The sequence below is a fragment of the Buteo buteo genome, chromosome 6, assembly GCF_964188355.1.
Source record: "Buteo buteo chromosome 6, bButBut1.hap1.1, whole genome shotgun sequence".
Taxonomy (NCBI): domain Eukaryota; kingdom Metazoa; phylum Chordata; class Aves; order Accipitriformes; family Accipitridae; genus Buteo; species Buteo buteo.
This window is the reverse complement of record NC_134176.1, coordinates 23,514,794-23,536,375: the sequence shown is the minus strand read 5'-3', so window position 1 is coordinate 23,536,375 and position 21,582 is coordinate 23,514,794. Positions and strand designations below refer to the sequence as shown.

Genomic DNA, 21,582 nt, shown 5'->3' with positions numbered 1-21,582 from the left:
TTCTGGTATTCCCCTTACCATTAACAAACTACAGAAAGCTTCCTTGTTACACTTCATGTGTCTCTTTTTTTTGCTTCTCTCAGGTCAAAAGTTGTAACATTCAATTTCAAATCTTGAAATTCTACTATAGGAGGTCACAAAGAGTTAGTTATTTCTTTCATTAATGAAAAGACAGTGGCTGCCAGCATTCCAGAGGATTGAAGAAGAAGGTTTCTCTCATTCAACTGAACAGTTGTAGGGTAGCCAGCTGTAGCAGCTATTTTCTTGAGAATGACCTTGGTTAAAACTTACTGAGTTTGCTCATTTTCTGGTACATGAAAGAGGAAAAAGTATACTGATAAGAAGGACACAAGAAAAACGCAGAGTTTTGCAATTATTAAGAATTCTTTATCAGATAAACTTATTTTATCTTACCAGGCTATTAGGAGAAAGCAGAGCTAACATTCTAACACAGATAGCCTGTTACATTTTTCTAGGAAGGCCAACAACGCTAGTCTTCCTCCACTGATAGATTCTATCATATCAAGCATACAACTGGTACTGATAGAGTATAGTCTACTGAATCCCTGTCCAACTTCATGTAGAGTTAAGAACTTACACAAGTACAACTATTAAGTCTGCTCTGGTGCCAACAGGTGATGGGTGCCAACAATATTGTTATCAGTGACAAACACATCACTAAAGCTATTGACAGAGCATTTACTACCAATTCATGCAATTTTAGGGCAAGATGAATCACCTATGGGAAAATAAGGACACACAACACTTGCTCTGAAAAGTCAGCATTGCTACTGATACCATATTAATATTTACATGAAGCATGCACTCAAGCCTTATACGTCGAGAACTACCTACAGAATTTTCACCTCCTAACTACTGGGGAGATTCTCAACTTCTTTTGTTCCTACAGCAATACACTGTGACTTCCACCTCAATAGCAGATCTCTTTTATATTTAAGAGATATAGACTGCAGTTACTCTACTTCCAGTAGATACAGGAAGTAAAAAAGAAGAGACTATCATGGCTGTCCTGCCTCCTTTGTTACATTTGTCACAAAGCCTTTAGAGAAGACCTATAGTAGCCTAGATAAGAGCATGTTCAGATATATGTACTAAAATGTGGTACTGATTACCAACACATGCATTAAACTAGAAGTCCACATTCTGCTTAGAATACTAAATATACATCATCTTTTCACATTATTCACACTCACCGTTTCTTGTCTTTGGGACTCAGTGAGCTTTTCAGACAACTCTTCTAGAGTCTTTCTTAATTCAGCATCAGTCCTTCATAGAAAAATACAGGTAAGAATATTCTACAGTACAAAAACTAGATATCGACTGTGATAATTTTAAACAGCAGCAATCTTCTGGATTTTAATGCTACTTCAATTTGTTCTACAGCGTTTAAATTGCTAGCATAATTAGAGACTGGCCTCAAGTGGAAAATTCATGAGAAAAAGCATTTCCATTCCTCAAGTGAACATAACAGAGCATCTAGTTTGAAAGGCTAGGTATCAGGTCAACAAGTACAAAATTACAAACACTTCTACACAGTCCTTTTGAACAGTACTAGTTCCTACTAGGAATTAGCAGACTAATTCCTGTTATTGCTATTAGATAAAGCACCATATGTTGAGACAGTATGTACTTTAAAAAAACATTATGGCCTGCATGAGAGCTTGCCCTCAAGAGACTCCAGTACCAAAAACAAATAAGGAGCAAAGTTGTAACAAAAGAAGTTCCTAAGTTCTTGCTGGTTTGTCCATATATATATAAAAAAAAAGGGGGGGGGGGAGCCACATACACTACACATATCAGAACTGATGGGTGTTATTTACATTTATAAATACTGCACAAGATGACATGGAATAAGCAGTTCATAACACTGCTTTCATCTACACATTGTGCAATCCCCCACTCTCCCCAAATATTTTTTTTTAAATACAAAAGAACAAAGGAGTTTAAGAATTATTTAAAAGCATAACAATTATTTTCCATGCTATTCTTCACATGGAGTTACATTCTGTTTATACCGATTCCTTCTTGAAAGCTCCCGACTGATGTCATCTCCTAGGCGAACTTGTTCACTACTGAGATCTCGAAGAGACTGGTGGAAAGAATGCAGCTGTAAATCAAAGTACACAAATTAAGACAAGGCTTACGAACCCTTTTTTCTGTGATATTCCAAAAATACATACATACACACTTTATAAAATAAAGCAGATAAAAGTAACCTACAAAGTAACAAAATTCCATGAATTGCAGATGAGCCTGGATGAGTAGATGAGGCTTCTATTTCAATCAACCCTTCACAACACTTGGTCATGGAAGTTTAATTCTCAGTACATTATTTATTAAACGAAGTTTCCCAACTATGGGGTTTTTTCCTATGGTTCAGAGCTTCGTCATTTTGGTTACCTGACAGTGCACCATCATTTTAACCTAATGCAAACAAGTCGAAAGGTCTGAACAGGTGATGTCAGGAAAGACACATTTCCTGCTAATAAATGTCAGTATAAGTGAAACAAAGTTCTGCCCAGTTATATATATTACTATAAAAAGATGGCACATGAAATTGGAAGTGACCAAGCAGAACACTATGATGTATTCAGGAACTACTAAAGCACTAAGGAAAGGTATTTTACCTTGCCCGAGACTTTACATACTCTACTAGAATGCTATTTTCAGAGCTTGGGGAAAAAAAACCAAAACACCATACATCTATTTTCCTCTGTAAAACCTCCCATTTCCCCATTCAGCAGGCCCCCCAATTTATAGTCAAATTTGTTAAGGGAGCAAATAAAAAATGTAATAGGTTATCCATCCTTCATGGGATAAAAAGTAACATTTAATCCATCGTAATCCAACCTACTGCTGTCCACAGCTCAGTGGCCAGGACCATCATTATGAAAAACCCTGGTTTATAATAACGTCTTGTTCTATGCCCAAGATTTAAACCTGGATCTTTCATAGCCCAGCTGACTGCCCTCAACATTGAGACACAGGCACTACCATCTCCCCTGTGTGACTAACCAGAAATTTCAACCTGACACAAGAGACTTTGAAAAACACAACATATTTTCAGAACATATCAGCCTAAGAAGGAGAGAGACTCAAATGTGCCAAAAACCCGTTCAGCTGGAAAATTACCTTAGCTAGCAGCAGTCAGAATGGGAATAAAGGGACTGTGGTTACAGAAAGAAGAAAAAGCCACAGCTTTAGTTAAGCAGTACTGCCTTCTCTCTGCCCCAATGTCTATCTATGGTCATGATCAATGACTACTTCTAGTTCATCATTCCTCAAAGCACTATACTTTTCTTACAAAATAATTAAAGATTGAGTAAAGCCATATTCACTCACTCAAAGACAAGAATAAGGAATAAATGAGCAGTTATCATCAAAACAGGAAAAAAAGCAATTTGCTTACATACTTAATATAAACTAGGAATTTTGTATGCATTGGAGGAACTCCCTTGAATAAAATTTCTAAGATATTTATACAATATTTAGTAGTCTAAAATAGTTCTAAGCTTTTTGGAAGCTTAGGAGGAAAGATGTCCATGTAACATTACTTCCTTCCAAGGATTATGTTTCACACTAACCTTGGGGGAGGAAGGAATGGGGGAAGAAGTAGACTGAAAGGACAATGAAAGAGGGTTAAATAGAAGTCTAGGAATTTCTGTAGCACTCAGACTTCCCAAAAAGTCAACTGAGAGAATGTATTGTGGTTAAGTTTAAAACTAATTATTTGGAAGTTGAGACTGATTTAATGAAGTCAACATGAACACCTTACAATTAGGTGCTTTTGTATTAGTCATAATACATTTCTCCTGGACAAATTAGTCCACACAAAGGGATTCACTCCAGCAGCTCTAGCCACTCTGAAAGAGCAAAAACAGGTACTGAAATCTCCTCTCTATATGTAAGATATAGAAAGCCTATAATCTTATCCATTAAAGTACTTAATTCATTTTTTCTGAAGAGTCTGCAAGTAGACACAAGTTGAGGGGTCTGAAAATTACCAGTGCCATACACATCCTCTCCTCCTCGCATCATCTGCCTGAAGTACAGGGTCAAATTATCCCACTCACAGGTCAGACCTAGAATTAAGATGGAGAACTAGCTGGCTCAAAATCAATCCAGGCTACACTGAAGTAAACAGCAAAAGCACCAAGATCCTGTGCCATTAACTAAAGCAGAACAATCCCCTTTATAGTCACACTGGATTTCAGCATGTAGGTGGATGTTAATCACATATTCAGAGATTATTTTTCTTTCTTATACGTGGCCTAAGTAGTACAGAGATAATTTTCATACGTTCCTTTTGATATCACTACTGTTTCTCTATAATGATAGATTTGCATGAAATTTCATGACACCGATAAATACAATAAGTGACTGCCTAATGAAGAATGGCATGTAACATTGAAAGTACACTTCATAGCTGAAACATTCTTAGCTGTATCATCGGAATAGTCTCATTTGATGTAAAAGCAAAGAGCCTGGTGACCACATATTGCCTATTTGGGGAAGCAACTCCCATTAGTGCTCTGTACCTGGTTCAAATTATCTGCCTCATTGACAAATCGAACACTTGCAGATCTAGACCTTCGATGTTTATTGCCCTGTGAGTCTCCATAATCCCTGAGAGGAGAAGTAGGCAGGAAGTGGCGGTTCCCTTTATGAGATAAGAGATAAAAAAATAAGTAGGAAGACAAAACTTTGTATGGGAAATTTTTCATTTTGCTTCATGAAAAACATGTGTTTCATCTTGCCAATATCCTTACAGGCCACATTATAGACAAAACAACTACTAAAGTTACATAAAATGCACAGGCATACTTCTTGTTTAGCTCTTCCCAGGATTATTGTTCAACTGAAATATTTCTGGAATACATGTGTGATGGGTAAGAAAGAGGTTTCCTTTGTTCCTCCAAGGAATAGGTAGTTTTCGACTCAAGTTTTATTTGCCCAAGCAACAGCTTTTCCTCCACCTGGGTCTATTATAGCTTCAAACTACAGTACTTCACAGCTTTCACGTTAGAAAAATGAAAGTTTAGAGCTTTCTACTAAAATATATTAAATGGTACTTCCAGGAGGAATACTCCTCCAAAATACACCTTTTCCTAAAATATGAAATTGCAGAGAGACATACAAGAAGAAACTACTTTTCTGTAGGTTATACATTGGTCCAGTTTTTCTTTTTCTACTGAGCCTTACATAATTTCATCCACACATCCATAATCTCATGCATTTAAAATTTAACTTTCCTCTTTGCTGTGAAGCAAGCTTCAGAAGCTGCAATATCTTTTGGATTTAGCTTTAACTTGTATGTACCTACAACTCATGAAGTGGACAAGGAATTTTCTCTACTGAAAGAATCAATGTTTCATTTAGATCTCTCAGGAGGATATCAGCAGAAAAGACTATGTAACAGAAAGCTGTAAGAATTTACCAAATAAACAACTGTATAACTTAATGTACGTCTCCAAAATTTCTAAACTGAATTTCTTTGAAGTAATCAATGATGACTTCACGCCACTATCTTTACACATTTTTCTTCTTAATTTCCTCTTTCCATAGAAAAGCTATATGACACAATTTAAGTATACTCAAGCACCTTAAGTATTTTACCTGACACTCCTCCTCCATCCAGATCACTAGGGTATAAGCTTGAGAGAGAAGCACTTCTCATTCCAGAGTTTCGGGTTAATCGTTGGCTCCTTAACTGACCTATAGATTGTTCCAGTGTTTCTTTTAACTGCAGAGAAATTACAATTTACTGAAATATGAACATAGACTGATTAAAAAAAACGACATGCATGTAAAATATTATTTTTCAAAAAAATTCATTAGAAGACTCAAAACTATTTTTAAGCCAAGTATAGCTATGAATTAATAACAGCTTTTCTTCAATATCTCTTATGTCATATTCCTATAACTAAACAAAACATCTTTCCAACATTGGCAGCTTCAAATATCAAGTTTCTTAAAACAGTGGTGCAACACACCAGGAAAACTGAAAAGAAAAGTATGTCTCCTACAACCAAAATAAGACCTATTTGCCAGCAATGCTCAACAACTGCCCTGCAAAATCCAGAAAACAACCCCAAAGAATATTTTTTTAATTGGAATTTTTCTACCAGCCCTATCTGGAATCAGTTTGACATGTGGCTATCAAATTTCACTAAGCAGCTTTACATCAAGCCCAACTTTTAGCAGTTACAATTCCAGAAAAAGGCAGCCATTCCCAACTTAAAGTTCAGAACTAACTATTACTAAACAAGTTCTTCATTTTTCAGACTTGCATCTTATCTTCTGTATTGGGTTTGTATGGCAAGATTTTGGTAGCAGGGGGGTTTACAGGGGTGGCTTCTGTGAGAAGCTGCTGGAAGCTTCCCCTGTGTCCAACCAGCCGGCTCTAAGATGCACCCGCCACTGGCCAAGGCTGAGCCCATCAGCGATAGTGGTAGTGCCTCTGGGATAGCATATTTAAGAAGGAAAAAAAGTTCCGGGACACACAGAAACGGCAGCCAGCAAGAGGAGTGAGAACATGTAAGAGCACCAACCCTGCAGCCCCAAAGGTCAGTGAAGAAGGAGGGGGAGGAGGTGCTCCAGGCACCGGAGCAAAGATTCCCCTGCAGCCCGTGGGGAAGACCATGGTGAGGCAGGCTGTCCCTCTGCAGCCCAGGGAGGTCCACAGTGGAACAGATATGCACCAGCAGCCCGTGGAGGACCCCAGGCCGGAGCATGTGGGTGCCTGAAGGAGGCTGTGACCCTGTGGGAAGCCCGCGCTGGAGCAGGCTCCTGGCAGGACCTGTGGATCCATGGAGAGAGGAGCCCACGCTGGAACACGTTTTCCGGTAGGACTTGTGACCCTGTGGGGGACCCATGCTGGAGCAGTGAGCTCCTGAAGGACTGCATGCCATGGAAGGAACACATGCTGGAGCAGTTCGTGAAGAACTGCAGCCCGTGGGAAGGGCCCACGTTGGAGAAGTCATGGAGGACTGTCTCCTGTGGGAGGGACCCCACGCTGGAGCAGGGGAAGAGTGTGATGAGCCCTCCCCCTGAGGAGGATGAAGCGGCAGAAAATAACATGTGATGAACTGACCGTAAACCCCATCCCCGTCCCCCCTGTGCCGCTGTGGGGGTTTGGTAGAGAAATCTGGGAGTGAAGCTGTGCCTGGGAAGAAGGGAGGGGTGGAGGGAAGGTGTTTTGAGATTTGGTTTTATTTCTCATTACCCTACTCTGGTTGATTGGTAATAGATAGAGTTAATTTTCCCCAAGCTCAGTCTGCTTTGCCCATGACGGTAATTGGTGGGTGATCTCTCCTGTCCTTATCTTGACCCACAAGCCCTTTGTTATATTTTCTCTCCCCTGTCCAGCTGAGAAGGGGGGGAGTGATAGAAAGGCTTTGGTGGGCACCTGGCATCCAGCCAGGGTCAACTCACCACATTTTCTAAGATTGCATTTACTAACTTTGGTTCTTAGCCATTTGCATTTGTCACACCTTTATTTGACAATCCACAAAACATCCATTTCTAAAAGTTCACCTTTCCTCTCCCTAACAGAGGCTTGTACACAATGGTTAAATTGCTTCTTTATTCTTGCAGAATTATACACACTGTGTTGGATCTCTCTCTGGGCAACACTTTTTTCCCAAAGCATAAAACACTATGTTAAATCTTTTCTGAAGCTTTCAATGCTTGCTTAGGTTCTTTTTAAAATATTATGTTTTCATTATATGGTACTATAAGAACAACTTCATCATCACTAAGAAACTCTCAAACGAAAAACCTTAAGGATTTTCTAATGCTTTCTCAAAAAGAATGAGGCTACTTGAGGGAAAAAGATACAACAATGCATGTATGTAACAAAAGATCACTTTTGTATTCAAAAAGCTGAAACTTAAAAAAAAAAATCATGAATATGCCAGAAGATCAAAGAAAGAACAGCAATAACTCAATTTTCAAATCTAACTTGCCTCTGTCAAAGACTTATCTTGCATCTTGAATAGGGCAACAAAAACTCTGAATTAAGCTACAGGTGCTCAATTTGTGTGCTTTAGCTTTACAGCACTCATTTTCATCCTTTCTACCTGAAACCAGACAGCTGGATTTTTTTATTATTTTTATTTTTTTAAACAAAGAACCATGACAGTGTCCAGAATTAACAACTTTGTTCTTCAGTCTGTTTCTTTAGAACAGAACAATGGCCAAAAAATTTTTTTAAAATTTTGAGTTATAATTTACATTATCAACATCATCATATTTTAAGGTATTTGTGTTCTCTTAAAAACCAACTTAATTATTAAAAGAATGAAGAGAGGCTAGTGACAGTAGAACAGAGATATTAACATACACAAATTTGAATAGAATATCTTTAATATTCACCAATCTGAATTCCATTCCTCCACATCTCATCTATAAGCTGTTTAAATCCCATCAAAACAGTGCCTAACGTTTTGGTCCTTTCCCATTTCTTCTTTCTTTTGTTGTTTTGTTTTGTTTTTAATTTATTTAAAGAGACAAACATCAGTGCCACCAGAAAAAAGAAAACAAAAAACCCAACCAGATCCCTCTCAAAGGCTAATTACTTTTAAACCTCTCCAAAGCCTCACATGAGGGGAAAAAAAAAAAACAAAACCAAAAAACACTCCAAAACATTCTCTCCTCCCTCTCCCCCACCTCCCCACCCCAAAGGGCAGAACAGAACCTTTCCTATTCCTGTCCTCCATGGACATAACAAAATCACAGACCAACAGTGAAGTCAGCAGGAGAATAACATTGCTCTGGAACAGAGCACATACAGAGAGTACAATGTTCCCACCACTAGAGAATCAACAACAGCAAGAACAAAATAAAGTTCTGAGCAGCAAACCTTCCTGACCCTGTAAGATACATAGCAAGTTTTGCATTGATTCACAGGCAGACACCAGGCACCTCACAGTGGGGTTGTGAGACTAATTTATAAATTAGAATGGAAAATAGCTCCTCAGCAGCCCAACAGTCACCAATCCATAAATGCAAATATGCTATACAATGGTCTGAAGGAAGTCTTTTTTAAGGAAAAGATCATAAATAAGAGTCAGACAGTACAATATTTGGCATAACTGACAGACCCTAAACACATATTCCATTTGGAGGAAAATATTCTTAGATAAACAAGTTTGTCTAATGCAGTAGAAACACTTGACTGACTATCATTGTGAAAAAAAAACCCAACACATCACCATCCAAATGAGAAATTTATTCAAGTTTTTCTTAAATATTTATTATAGAAGGAAAATAGATACACTACTTCCTGATCCCAGCTGCTACTTCCCACATACCAAACACATACATCTATTCTATTCGAGTGGAAACTTCTGCTTCAGAAAGGGAACAGAAACTCAGAGAAACATGCTATTTTTACTAATAAGACTGATTTTACTCTAGTATTTAAAGCTCAAGCAAGAGATAGTTAGACTCTCTAGACTTCTCCTCCACTTGAGCCATAATCAAAAGCCACCTAGCATGACTAAGAAGAATGGACATTAAGTCAAAACTAACTTTAAGTGATGTCTCACTCACCTTGATGTTTCCCAATAGAAAATTTTTCCAGAATAACAATGTTGAACTATATTTAGTATCAGTATTTGTTAAAAACAGACAATCTTAAATGGTTCCAATGCCCACCAGAAATTCCACAAATTCAATACCAAAGTAAAGCTTATAAAGACACAACCAGCATTCAAACAGAAGAAAAAAATTGAGGCATATAATATTCCCAATTACTTCCATGCAGAGCTTGTGCATACTGATTTAGAAAGCAAGTTGTCTGAAGAAAACAAGCCTTCTTTTCTACATATTTACTTTTTCTTTTTCTCTCTACCTTCACATGCAAAATATTCCTACATCTCACATGTATGTTTCAAGGCAGCACCTGCTGCAGTTTGTTTGTAACCACATTAGAAACCTCTCTTGCCCTACCAGCACTAATCTACTTTCTCTGTCTAGATATCTGCTTTCAAACTTGTAGAAGCTTGAGATTTATGAGTATTTCAACCTTTCTACAATTTAGAGAAAGCTGGTCAACAGATTCAGAAGCTGTTGACTGACAGGAAGCTGTAGAATGACAGGACAAAAACCTACACCAGTATGATCACAATCTCATTCCCTGCTATAATTCAGCTTTTATCTTATCACTTATTCATGCAAAGGAAATATGTTCCCTAATACTCTATTTCAGCTATGCACCTTATACTTGGCATAGTATCATAACAACAATCTCTTTGGTGCTTGTAAACCAGAAAAGTAAGGAAGCTACAAAACCTTCATTATGTAACATATTACTATAGTTTGATTTAGATGGCTCAAGTAAATGTGAAAAGTTTCTGTTTACATCTACTTAACTCTTGATGTAGTTTGTCCACTATTACAAAGTTTCCAGCTATGAATGCTATTAGCAGAAAAGATTCAAGAAGTTAAGATAAACTGAAAGTTGCTCACAGTTGCTATTGCTTCGGTTTGTTCCTTGTTGTATTCTCTGTATTGTCCTAGCAAATGGTCAACATGTCTTAGATTTCTGTTGGTATCCTTAAAAAAAAAAATTTGAGGAAGAAAAGTCAAAACAGAAACCTCCTCTGATCAAACATTACTATTGTCTTTATTATTCTTGGTTTGTAAGAGTAAATTGATAACACAAGTGCTTTTTAAAGGGTCTAAGTATTCAAAATTCTATTCAAGTAACCAAAACCTGAAGATGTACAGAGCAGCTAAAGGGAACAAAAAAACCCCCAAAACAACAAATAATAAAAAAAACCCAAACCACACTATCATTTACAGTACAACAGTAAGGCCTTGGCTTCAAATAAAAAGTTTTGTAAGTTTCAGCCACTCTGTAGAAAAACCTTTTTAATCCAAAGATCTTAACATTACCTGCCTGTAAAACAGAATTAAGTTAACTAAGAAATAACAAATTTTTGAAGATCAACACAATAGATAAGGTTTCTGCACAAGGTCTCTGCATGAGCACTCTCTGACCAAATGAAGAGCTGGATCAGATGGCAGATCTGCTGAAAAGCAGTCCACAAAAAGCAATTAGCTTAAAACCAGAATTTCAAAAGAGCAGCTAGAAAGAGGTTAGACAGAAACAAGACAATACCAAAGAGTCCCTTTTAAAAAATAGTCAGATTACATTCTTATTAACTCATCTCTTTTCTAACTTGATGGTTATTTTCCAGCAAAGAAGTTTTGAAGTTTAAATTCAGCATTCTATATAGACTTTTCTCTTCTCACATATTAAAAAGAAAAAAAAAATATTGCCAGCCAAACAATACTTCAACACAAGTGATAATACATAAGCCCACCCACTCTAGGTATTCAGAACTGTCAGCTAGAGAAGAATGGCAATAAATTGTGTCAAGACAGCTAAATGTCTCCTCCCACTTGCAAAGCAGATTCAGAGATTTCCTCTGCTGCCTCCACTGAAGCAGCAGGAATTAGATGAATACCTTTTCCTGCTCAGGTATGGATCTCTTACAAGTTTACAAATACTGCTTCTCACTGTGCTGTTCCACATCTAGAAAATATTTGAACTGTAAGCTCTATCATGAGGGAATTGACTGCCTACATTTTTACTTCATCAGGAATTGGGAAATTTTACACAGTACAAGACAACAAAGATGGGGCTGGAATCTTCTGCTACAAAATTTAACATCTCTTGTGAGAATCTGACAAAGTTTATTTGGCATCATTTAGTTTGCTAACTTTATAAACAGTATTACCAAACCTTTAACTGTTTCTAACAACATTCTATTACTGTCTGAAATAACAGCTGTATAAAAGTGTAACAAGCCACATACTTTCAGCTCAAGGCAATATGATCAATTTCCCAAAACCTTTTTGGTTTGCATAGAAAGCAATATTTCCCATCAGTACAGTATTTTCCACAACTTCAGAAATGAAAATTTGACCCTATGTTTCAGAAATACAGACTGTATAAATACTTTAAAACCGTATTTTGTAAACAACCTGTAAAGTGCTTGCTAAAGTATGGATCTTCTCTGTGACTTCTTCAGCACCATAGTTCCGAGCTTTGTTGTGGGATGCTCTCACAGATGGTCGCCTTCCTATTCGACCCCTAAGAAAGTTGTCTGAATCACTGGATGAATCTGCCATTAGTATCTTGAAACCTAGGCAGGAAGACCAGAAAGAATGTTAAATCCTGATTGTGACCGAACAGTCTCTGACTTGCACAACACTCCTAGAGCAATTTCATAGCCTCAGACTACATTTACTTTAGCCTTTCTGGTTCAGGTCAGCAGGATGTATTTTTGAAGCAGATCTTCCAGCTGCTCCTCAGTTAATGTTTGTTCACACCATGAAGCAGTGCCAAGACGCAAGAGGCAGAGCCCATTAGGAGAGAACTAAATCAAAAGATGCACTCTCACTACTTTTAAGTGTTCAGTACCCAGGATAAGACCATAGCCCAAAGCAAATTCTCCCCCCAAAACATACAGTGGAGACATCAAGGCTTTATCAATTGTTCTGGTCTGCAGAACCATTCCCCTTTACCTCATGCTACTTGCTAAGCTATATTCAGATTGGTCAGGGCCAATTAAGACAAATAACGCCAAGTAACTGACTGTCTGAAGCAAGTCTAAGAACCAGTATCTTAATGACTTAAGGAGAATTGGAGATATTATGGAAGAAAGCAAATGCAGTGTCATAAAAAGAAGGGAAGGAAAGAAAACTGTGGCCATGAAGTTATAGACGAATCAATTTAAATATGTGGAAAAAATTAAAATAGACTATTTTAAGTTTCCAACAAAAGATCTGTTCTCACAAAAAAAAAAGGCAATGTATCCATTTATATCAAATCAATCGATCTGGTAATGAGTAACTAAACTTGTTAAACAGGGAAGAAGCAGTAGAGGTCACTTTTTTTTTAAAAAAAAACCTTGGACACACGTGACATTCACAAAAGAAAGCTAAATAAACATGAACTAAATTAAGCTTTCCTAAAATGGAAGAGGGTGATTATCAGAACACATAGAGCAGTTAACAGAAATTAAGTGGCAAACTGGAGAAAGGCTTCAAGTGAGAACCTGGAGTGAATCCACCATATATTTTCGCTAAATGACCCGATAATGTAATATAATCTGTTTATTAAGTTTGCAGCTGACACTAGCTGTCCAAATGGACAAATACAGCAAGGAAAACAGAAGTTAGCATGTGAAAGAGAAAAAAAAAAAAGGCTATTCAAGAGCTTTAGTATTTCAAGCTGAATGTGCATCAACAATGTCATGTTCTGAAAAGAAAAAGTTAACACCATACAAAATGTAAAAATAAGGGTAATTTTGTAAATTGGGAAATATTTCTTTCATCCAATGTTAATCCAAAATAACCCAGATTACTATGTTGATGCTGGGGCAATTCACTTGACTAAAATTCAAAAATTACTTGAAGCAGAAGAAATACAGCTTGTGAGGAAAGAATGGGGATTGCTGAGGCTTAAGAATGGAGAGGTAGAGGAGGGTAAATAGGATAGCAATCATCAGAGATAGGAAAAGAAACTATTAAAAGCTACATACAGCTATGACCAGTATGATAAAGTCACATAGTAACTGATTAAAATCACAACCTTCAAAAGGTAGGTTAGATAGAAATTTTTTCTTAAACTATTACACACTGCAGCAGTTTGCCTAAAGGTCACAGAATCACCATCATAAGATCTGTGTTAACAGCATCTGTTGGGAGAGGCAGTCTGAGCCTACTTTGGGGAAGAGGAAGTAGACTGGCAAACTCTTGAACTCCCTTTGGTCCTGTAGTCAACACAAAAAAAAGCCACAGTAAAAGTGTCATTCTTCTAGTCATTAAAGCCGAAGTTTCCCAAAGAAATCATAGATGAGATTCAATTCTTATATTGTATTTTATATAGAGGCAACTTGATGTTTTTCCAGAGCCTTATACTTCATTTTTAAAAGGTTGTAAATTTGTGTCCCCCAGACTTGGATAGAAACCTTTCAAACATGAAAGGAGAGTAAATCAACGTACTCAGTCTATTCCTTACATTTTCTGAAGTGATGAATTTATCTCACCTTCCCCTCCCCTTATCTCACTGAAACACATTTTTACTGCCAGTATCAGAATTCAGTATTCCAGTGCCTCTCACTCTGATCAGCTGACGTGAAGTCTAAATGAGGCTGAGAAAGCACAAACACTGAGCACTGGGAAACAGGAAATATGGGATATTTTCAAAGACAGAGAAAAATAAAGAAACAAAACACCAGTATAAGTAACAACATGAAATAATATTCTTTTTTAACATAATTCAGTACAAAAAACCCCAAACAACTTACTCTGTCCTGCACGTTACTACATCAAGCTGTATTTTCCCCTTGACCTTTACTAGAACCTCATACAGACATCAGCAAGATCCATATTCCAGCACACAGACCACAGGTATCACTGATAAACATGAGATGAGACTCCTCTCAAGCAAGTTTGGCATCAGCTGTTCTAGAGTAATTTTGAATTCCTTCTATAACTGCAGTGTCAGTTCTCTAGGCTAAAACGTCTCTTTCTGATCTTACCAAGCATGACAAGCAGCACAATGACTCAAAACCCAATAAGCAACTGATTCAGTGATCAATTTCCTCCAAGCTTAACAAAGGGTTTCAGTTTCAGCATTTTGTGAAAATATCTTTAAGACACCAAGTAAAGGGGAGACCCTATTAATAGCCACACTAAGAATTCAGCACAAGATCAAACTTATTAGAAACTCAACCCTGAGACATTAATCCACAGGAATCTAGCCCTCATCTACTCATGGAGCTACATGCCAGCACATTTTGTCTGACTGTAATCATTCTTACAGTCACAACACATTTAATTTTAATGATCATAGCAAATGGCTGATGGTCTGTATTTGTCATATATTACCTCAACTACAAAGTCATAGTAAACATTGTTTTGGCAATTTACATTCTTCAGAACTCCATTCACAGTTTCACAGGAAGAAAATTGTCTTTTCCTCCCAAACTGAGCAGAAAAGCCTATGTTGTATTTACTCCGTATGTAGAATACCACACAGAAATATCCCGTAAGAGCTAGAAAACTAACCTTACATTATGCAATTCATATAGCTTGTCTGCGAGTCAAACAGCTCCTAGTGAAAGACTAGGCTTAACTCTTAATTCCACCATGTCATATTTCTTTCTAGAAGCTAAAAGCCCCAAAATAACAACATCACTTACAACATTATCACTTTCACATTAGTGAAAGAGGACTTTTTAAGGATACCCGAGTAGACAGAGAAATTAAGAACAATGAGACATGTAAGAACATTCAAATGATAGAAAGTGTTTTAACTCATTTCCTGATGAAAAGGCATAAGCCAGCATAATTCAAAAGGTTAGTTATTGCATCTCAGCTGATGGGAACTAAATTCTTAAAAATTTCTCAGACTCTTTTGAGAGTGGGCCTCTGAATATGGCCCTACACGTACCTCTAGTTAGACAAGCATGGCAACTTGTAACGTCAGAAAAAGAGATAGGCACTGATAGAAATAAATGAAAAACAGCAGTTGACTTATCTGCTGAAAACATCGTTCTGAGAAGCATCTCAAACATAAGAACCCCAACTACTGAAAAGCTATGACACTGGAGAAAACAAAAAGGAAATGAAGATTTACAGCAGAAAAGATTAATGAGCTTGTTTTCAGCTGTCCAAAAATAAACTCATTAAGATACTTACTGTTCAAAGCACTGAAGAAAGGCTAGTAAACAAGGTAAACAGAAAAGTAAATGCTAGACACAGGAGGACATTTTGTCTGAAGAAAACTTTCTATTTATGGTTAAGTAGCATTCCTTTTTGTTCTCATGAGCAACCTAAGAGGAACTTCAAGTACTTTTAAGTTGAAGAAGTTTTGTTTCATACAAAGCAACATCCTCATTTTTAAAGGAATTACAGAAGTTTCTTTTCAGATTTAAAAAAAAAATCATAAAGTACAAATTTGTACAAATATTCTGTATGTACATTTGCCTATTAGTTTAAACCAAAAAGAGCCTATTATCACTTTTTCCAAAAACCTAGACTGATTTCAGCACATGAGCATACAACCTACTTGACAGTGAGAATCATTTGTCTTTTACTGGTTTTTAGTCTACCCAAACAGATTATAACCTTTCTTGCACTGAGGAAAAACATCCATACTCAGTATTTTCTTTCCCTGTAGAAAACAGGGCATTTCAGTTACACTGAGGACTCTCTTGTTAAGAGATCTGCAGGATAAAGCAAACATAAAGTACAGCTGCCAGTCTCAACAACAAGTTCTCCAGCTCAAGTAAACAAAAGATAAACTCAGTATACACAAACTGATTACTTCTCAGGTATTTCTGTTTAGCTCCATGAGGACTATTCTATTGCTAGGTAACTAACTTAGTGCTTGTCCTGGTTTTGTCTGGGATAGAGTTAATTTTCTTTCTAGTAGCTAGTATACTGTTATGTTTTAGATTTAGTATGACAATAATATTGATAACACACTGATGTTTTTAGTATAAACACTATTTAGCAATAATCAAGTCAAGGATTTTTCAGCTTCTCATGCCCAGACAGCAAGAAAGCTGGAGGGGCACAAGAAGTTGGGAGGGGACACAGCCAGGACAGCTGACCCAAACTGGCCAAACGAATATTCCATACCATGTGTCGTCATACCCAGTGTATAAACTGGAGGGAGCTGGGGACTAACTGGGCATCGGTCAGTGAGTGGTGAGTAATTACACAGTGCATCACTTGTTTTGTATATCCCAATCATTTTATTATTACTGTCATATTATTGTTATCATTATTATTATTTTCTTCCTTTCTGTCCTATTAAACTGTCTTTATCTCAACCCACGAGTTTTTTCTTTTTTCCGATTCTCTCCCCCATTCCACCAGGGGTGTAGCGAGTGAGCAGCTGGGTGTGCTTAGTTGCTGGCTGGGGTTAAACCACGACAGAATTCTAAGGGCCCGTTTGAAGCCCTATAGTTAAGACTGAGCATGTCAAAAAATTCAATAGCTGCTCCAGAAATGGACATCACACCTGAAAGGCCCTTCCTGCAGCGTTTCTAATTGAGCCAGGATAAGTTTCCAAAAAGCCAGGAAGGTGATCCAACACGGTGCCATTTCACCATCATGCTTTCAGGCACCCGTACCACAGTTTACCGCCAGCTTGCGACACCACGTTCCCAGCACTCTCAGCACCACGGCACAGAAAACGGTTCCTTCGCACTGTTCGCAGCAAGCAAGCTCGACTAACGCCCTCTGCAAGTCCTCCTCCGGCCGTGCACGTATCGAGCGTTACTAACGCCCGACCTCATCTCTGAGGGCCTCCGGGCCTCCTGGATCCTCTGCCCCGGACAGGATGGCGGAAGCCCCGGGGGTAGCGGGACAACCCCAGAACGGCCCCGGCACGCCGACGGCCGGGCCTCCGCCAGGCCCGCGGGCTGCCGCCGCGGTCCCTCAGTGCCGCCGCTCACCTCGGCGCCCGCCCTCCCGCGGCGCTCCACCAGCCCCGAGCGGCAGCGCAGCCCCCGGCTCTGCCCTCCCCGCGCCCCCAGCCCTCGCGGCGCAGCAGCCGCGGGAGGACGCTAAGCCGACCCCTTCCCCGCGCACGCCCGACAACCCCACGCGCCGCCTCACCTCGCCGCTATGGCAACTTGAACTAGCCGCCCTGCCGCCGGCTGCCAGGGCCGCCTTCCGGGCGCCAGCCCCGCCCGCCCCGCCCGCGCAAGGCTCCGTGGGACGGGCAGTCCACGGGCGGCAGACCGGCCGCGGGAGAGGGAGCGCGGAGGACCGCAACTCCCAAGAGGCCTTGCGGCGGAGAGGCCGAGCGGGCCGAGGCGCGCGCGCCCGCAGGAGCGGTAACGGAAGGCCCGGCCCCGCCCTGCGCGGAAGCCGTTGGTGCTTCAGAGGCCGCGGCCGTGGGGCGGGGGGGGTGGCGGCCGGCAGTCGCTCACGTACGCTGGTGTTCATAAAAGTTATTGAAAGGTGAACCTTTACAGAATACACGTTGGCGTGTACAAACACTACAGCTAGGTAAACACAAAGAGCAGAAGCTGTTGCCCTGGCGAGGCAGGTGTGTATGTTCTGCTCATGAGGAGAGTGGGCGCCTGGCTGATCTGCTGGGAAAAGGAGTGCGTGAGCCGTGTCGAACAGTTGTTTCTTACAAGGGAGACATCTCCATTCCTGTCACTTGACTTGTTGAGTGATCACAGGAAATATCGCCTGGGCCTCTGAACCGTGGGCAGAACTTGCAGTAGTCCTAAAATCACTGGACTATTTGGCTGCGGAATATTTGGCTGCAGATCACCTGTAGGTGAGCGCTCAAGCCCAAGGTAAATGCAGTGGGTTGGTTTTTTAATACAGATATGTCTGTATTGCCTCTGGAATCCATTCCAGGGAGTGACCGTTGGCCTTTGAGCACGGTAATAAAGCATGGTTGACAATCCATACTGCCTACCTTCGTTCCTATCCCGCAGGACTGTTTCATTTACTCACCCACAAGTCTAATGCAGCAGGGGTGCTTGCATGCCATGTGATTACAACACACTCCAGGAGCGAGCCAGGCCCCCCACACTGGCAGCATCCACCAACAGCCCAGGAAATGGCTGTTGGCTGCTGCTGCTGTGTCTTTGATCTGTGGTCATGCTCAAGAGGCATTATCCTCATCTGAGCTGAAGGCAGGTGAGACACAGAACAGGAATGTGATGATATAATTTACCTCACTGTGAGCTGAAGCATTAGTGAATAATTAGTGAAGAAGTAAGTCTTCCTGGGCTTCCAACGCATGACCGTTGCTCTGGCCTTTCCTCTGCAACCTGCAGCATGGTTGGGTTGTGCTGGCAGGTCTAAATGCAGGGTCGGGGCTTCTGCTCAGTCTCATCTCACATGGCTGCTTATGGTGGTCTCTGGGAGACAGGCCCTGAACCATTCTGCGCTCTCTGAGAGATTTCCTCTCCTCCCAGTTCTGCACCCAGAAGTGGGCTTGCTCTCCCATAGACTCCCAGAATTCATCCATGAGCAGATTTCTTTTCCTGCCCTAGTAGCTTCTCTCAGGCCATCACAGCAGGGATGAAGGGGTAAGGAGTGCGTCCTGGATGTGGCTGGTGCACATATGAGAAGTGTATTTGCATCTATGCTGAGCGTGAGCACATCCGGCTTGCTATCAACACAATGTTCTTGTGGAAGCTGATGCCAACAGCTGAGAATGACAAACCAGGCACAAACACTGGTCCTAAAGATCATGATAACCATGCATATATCAATTGTGAAGTAGCTAAACAGCAAGCAGCACTTGCTATCTATGTGTATATTGGTCTAATGTTGTAAGAGAAGGAAGCAGATGCTTCCAGTGCTTCAGACAGCTGGTTTTGCACACAGCTACATTGTCAGCTGCGGCACTACCACTAACATTGTAACTCTTTTCCATATGCATATGAAATAAGGCTTACGCTACTGACTAATACTTAGTTTTCCCATCCTCATCAAGCTGAGGCTTGCTTGGTATAAAAAGTGAAATACTAAAGACTGTCACAGAAAACATGTAAGTAGGCATGTATGCCAAGACTCCTGGACTGTGTATGTATCTTTGCTGAAAAAGACCCAAACTGTCAAGATCCCACCACTCCCAACAGAGAAGAAACCAGCAGGCCAGTGATGTTTTCAGACTCAGTTGATTCAGTGAACACCAGTGTAGGGTAACAAACTGCTTGAAGCTCACTGTGTTTTTTGCACAACTTTAGTGCAAACTTCTCGTGTCCTCTGTTCCCTTCAAAATTCAAAGAATGAGAGAGGGAACAGCTAAGTATAAAAGGGTTGTTGATGAGGGTTGCTAGTTTACCTGTGTGATGAAATGTCAGCTCAGTAAAGTCTGTTCGTGGTACCTCTGCATGTTGATTTCCAGACTAGATGGATGCATTAGGGTTTTTTTACTGCACCTTTCTTTAGATTAGGGAGAGGGCTAAGATTTGCATGCATGTATTTGTCACTGTGTCCAGATAGGAACATAAAAAATGCCCTGCTGGTCCATTTGGCCCAGCATACTGTATTCAACAGTGACAGCAGGTGATGCTATTTAGGGAGAGCACATGAACCTGGCTGCTTTCTGTGATCTAACCCTCTCTGTAGTTTCCTCCAGCACGCGCATTTGTCATGTCAGAGGACATTTGTAAGAGGACTATCTCCTTTGGTATCTGTTTACAGGCCTCTAGACCCTAAATTTGTATAATCCTGTCTGCTTCCCCAACCTCCTGGCAATGATTTCTGGACGTTTACTTCTGGAAGTGTGAAAAAGTGATTTCTTTCTACTCTATGGCTGCATGATTTAAGGGCCTTTGCTGAAGGCTGTGCTAAAGGCTGAATGAAAATCTAAGTAAACTGTACCTAAAGTTCTGTTGACAGCTTCAGAAGACTTCCAAAATATATGAGGAATGTCTGTGTGTCAAAAAAGCTCTTTTGACTCTTCTTCCAAAGATCTTATTTGTACATGCATCCATTAATTTTATTCTTTATTATAGTTTCTACTAATGTACCAACTACAGTTGTCAGAGCTGAAATTCTTCAATTCTTTGATTCTGGATTCTGTCATTCTGTGTTCTGGATTCTGTAGTCTGTATTCTCTGAATCTGAAATTCCTTTATTTTCCTTAGAATCTCTGTTAAATATTAGCATAATGTTAATTTGTCCTCTGGTACAAAAAGGGTGTTAACTGAGAAGTACACCACAGCCACTAGTCCTGCTATTTCAATCACCAAGTAAATAAGATTTTGACTGGTTATTTTTCTCAAGTTGAATTTATCTGTCTACAAAGAAATATCAGTATGAGAATCTCTCCAAGCTCTTCTACAGTAAGCAGAGAAACAAAACATCATTCAGTTTTGGGGTTATGGCTTTATCTCCTCTACATGCTCCTTTTATATGCCAATTCATCTACCAGTCTTATAGACTCTGGCAGCATTCTTTGTTTTGTTGCTTTTGAAAAGCGATTATTAGTTTTTGTTTTTCACAAGTTGTTCCTCAACTACTTTTAAGCTCATTTTACTGTATTTTACATTTAGCCTGATAGCATTTGAAAGAAAACTTTGTGTTCTACCCTAAAAAATTACATTAACTTATTGAAGGATGATTTCTTGCTTTTAATAACTGACCTTATCCTAGTTTTAACAATGCTGGCTTTCTTATGCCCTTCCTGAAGCCTTATTTACTGGGTATGCACTTGCAGTTTGGTGTCCTTAAAGATTCACCATGAGGCATGCAAGGTAACTTCCTTGTCTGCCCCTTTTAGCATTTTTAATAAGTATCCTCATATTTCTGTAATTATCTTTTTTTGAAGCCGAACAGTACTGTGATTAATTTTTTTTTGTTTACTTTTGTCATAAGGATGTTAAATGGAAGTGCATAGGGTTGCTACAGAACATCTCTTCAGTTTGGAATGAGTATGTATGAGAAATCAATGATTCAACCATGCATAATAAACTACTATATTTGGAATGAGCATGCATGAGAAATCAATGATTCAACTATGTATAATAAACTACTATACTAGACATA

General features: G+C 39.5%; 1 protein-coding gene across 8 annotated transcripts in view; it reads right to left on the bottom strand.

The window, feature by feature from the left end:
• Positions 1-17,749, bottom strand: part of CEP128 (centrosomal protein 128) — a 144,170-nt gene extending 126,421 nt beyond the window's left edge. For 5 of the 8 annotated variants that reach the window (XR_012650704.1, XM_075030041.1, XM_075030042.1 and 2 more), the window contains exons 1-7: positions 17,674-17,749; positions 12,019-12,179; positions 10,495-10,581; positions 5,638-5,764; positions 4,560-4,681; positions 2,037-2,128; positions 1,215-1,287 (exon numbers count right to left, since the gene is read on the bottom strand). Coding sequence is in view for 7 of the 8 variants with exons in the window: in XM_075030041.1 (XP_074886142.1) it covers positions 1,215-1,287; positions 2,037-2,128; positions 4,560-4,681; positions 5,638-5,764; positions 10,495-10,581; positions 12,019-12,165 (648 nt within the window). In the remaining variant the exon portion in view is untranslated. Of the gene's footprint in view, positions 1-1,214; positions 1,288-2,036; positions 2,129-4,025; positions 4,104-4,559; positions 4,682-5,637; positions 5,765-10,494; positions 10,582-12,018; positions 12,180-13,678; positions 14,917-17,673 lie in introns of those variants that run through there. The other 3 variants (XM_075030043.1, XM_075030046.1, XM_075030047.1) reach the window with 3 other exon arrangements.
• Between the last annotated feature and the right edge of the window lie 3,833 nt (positions 17,750-21,582).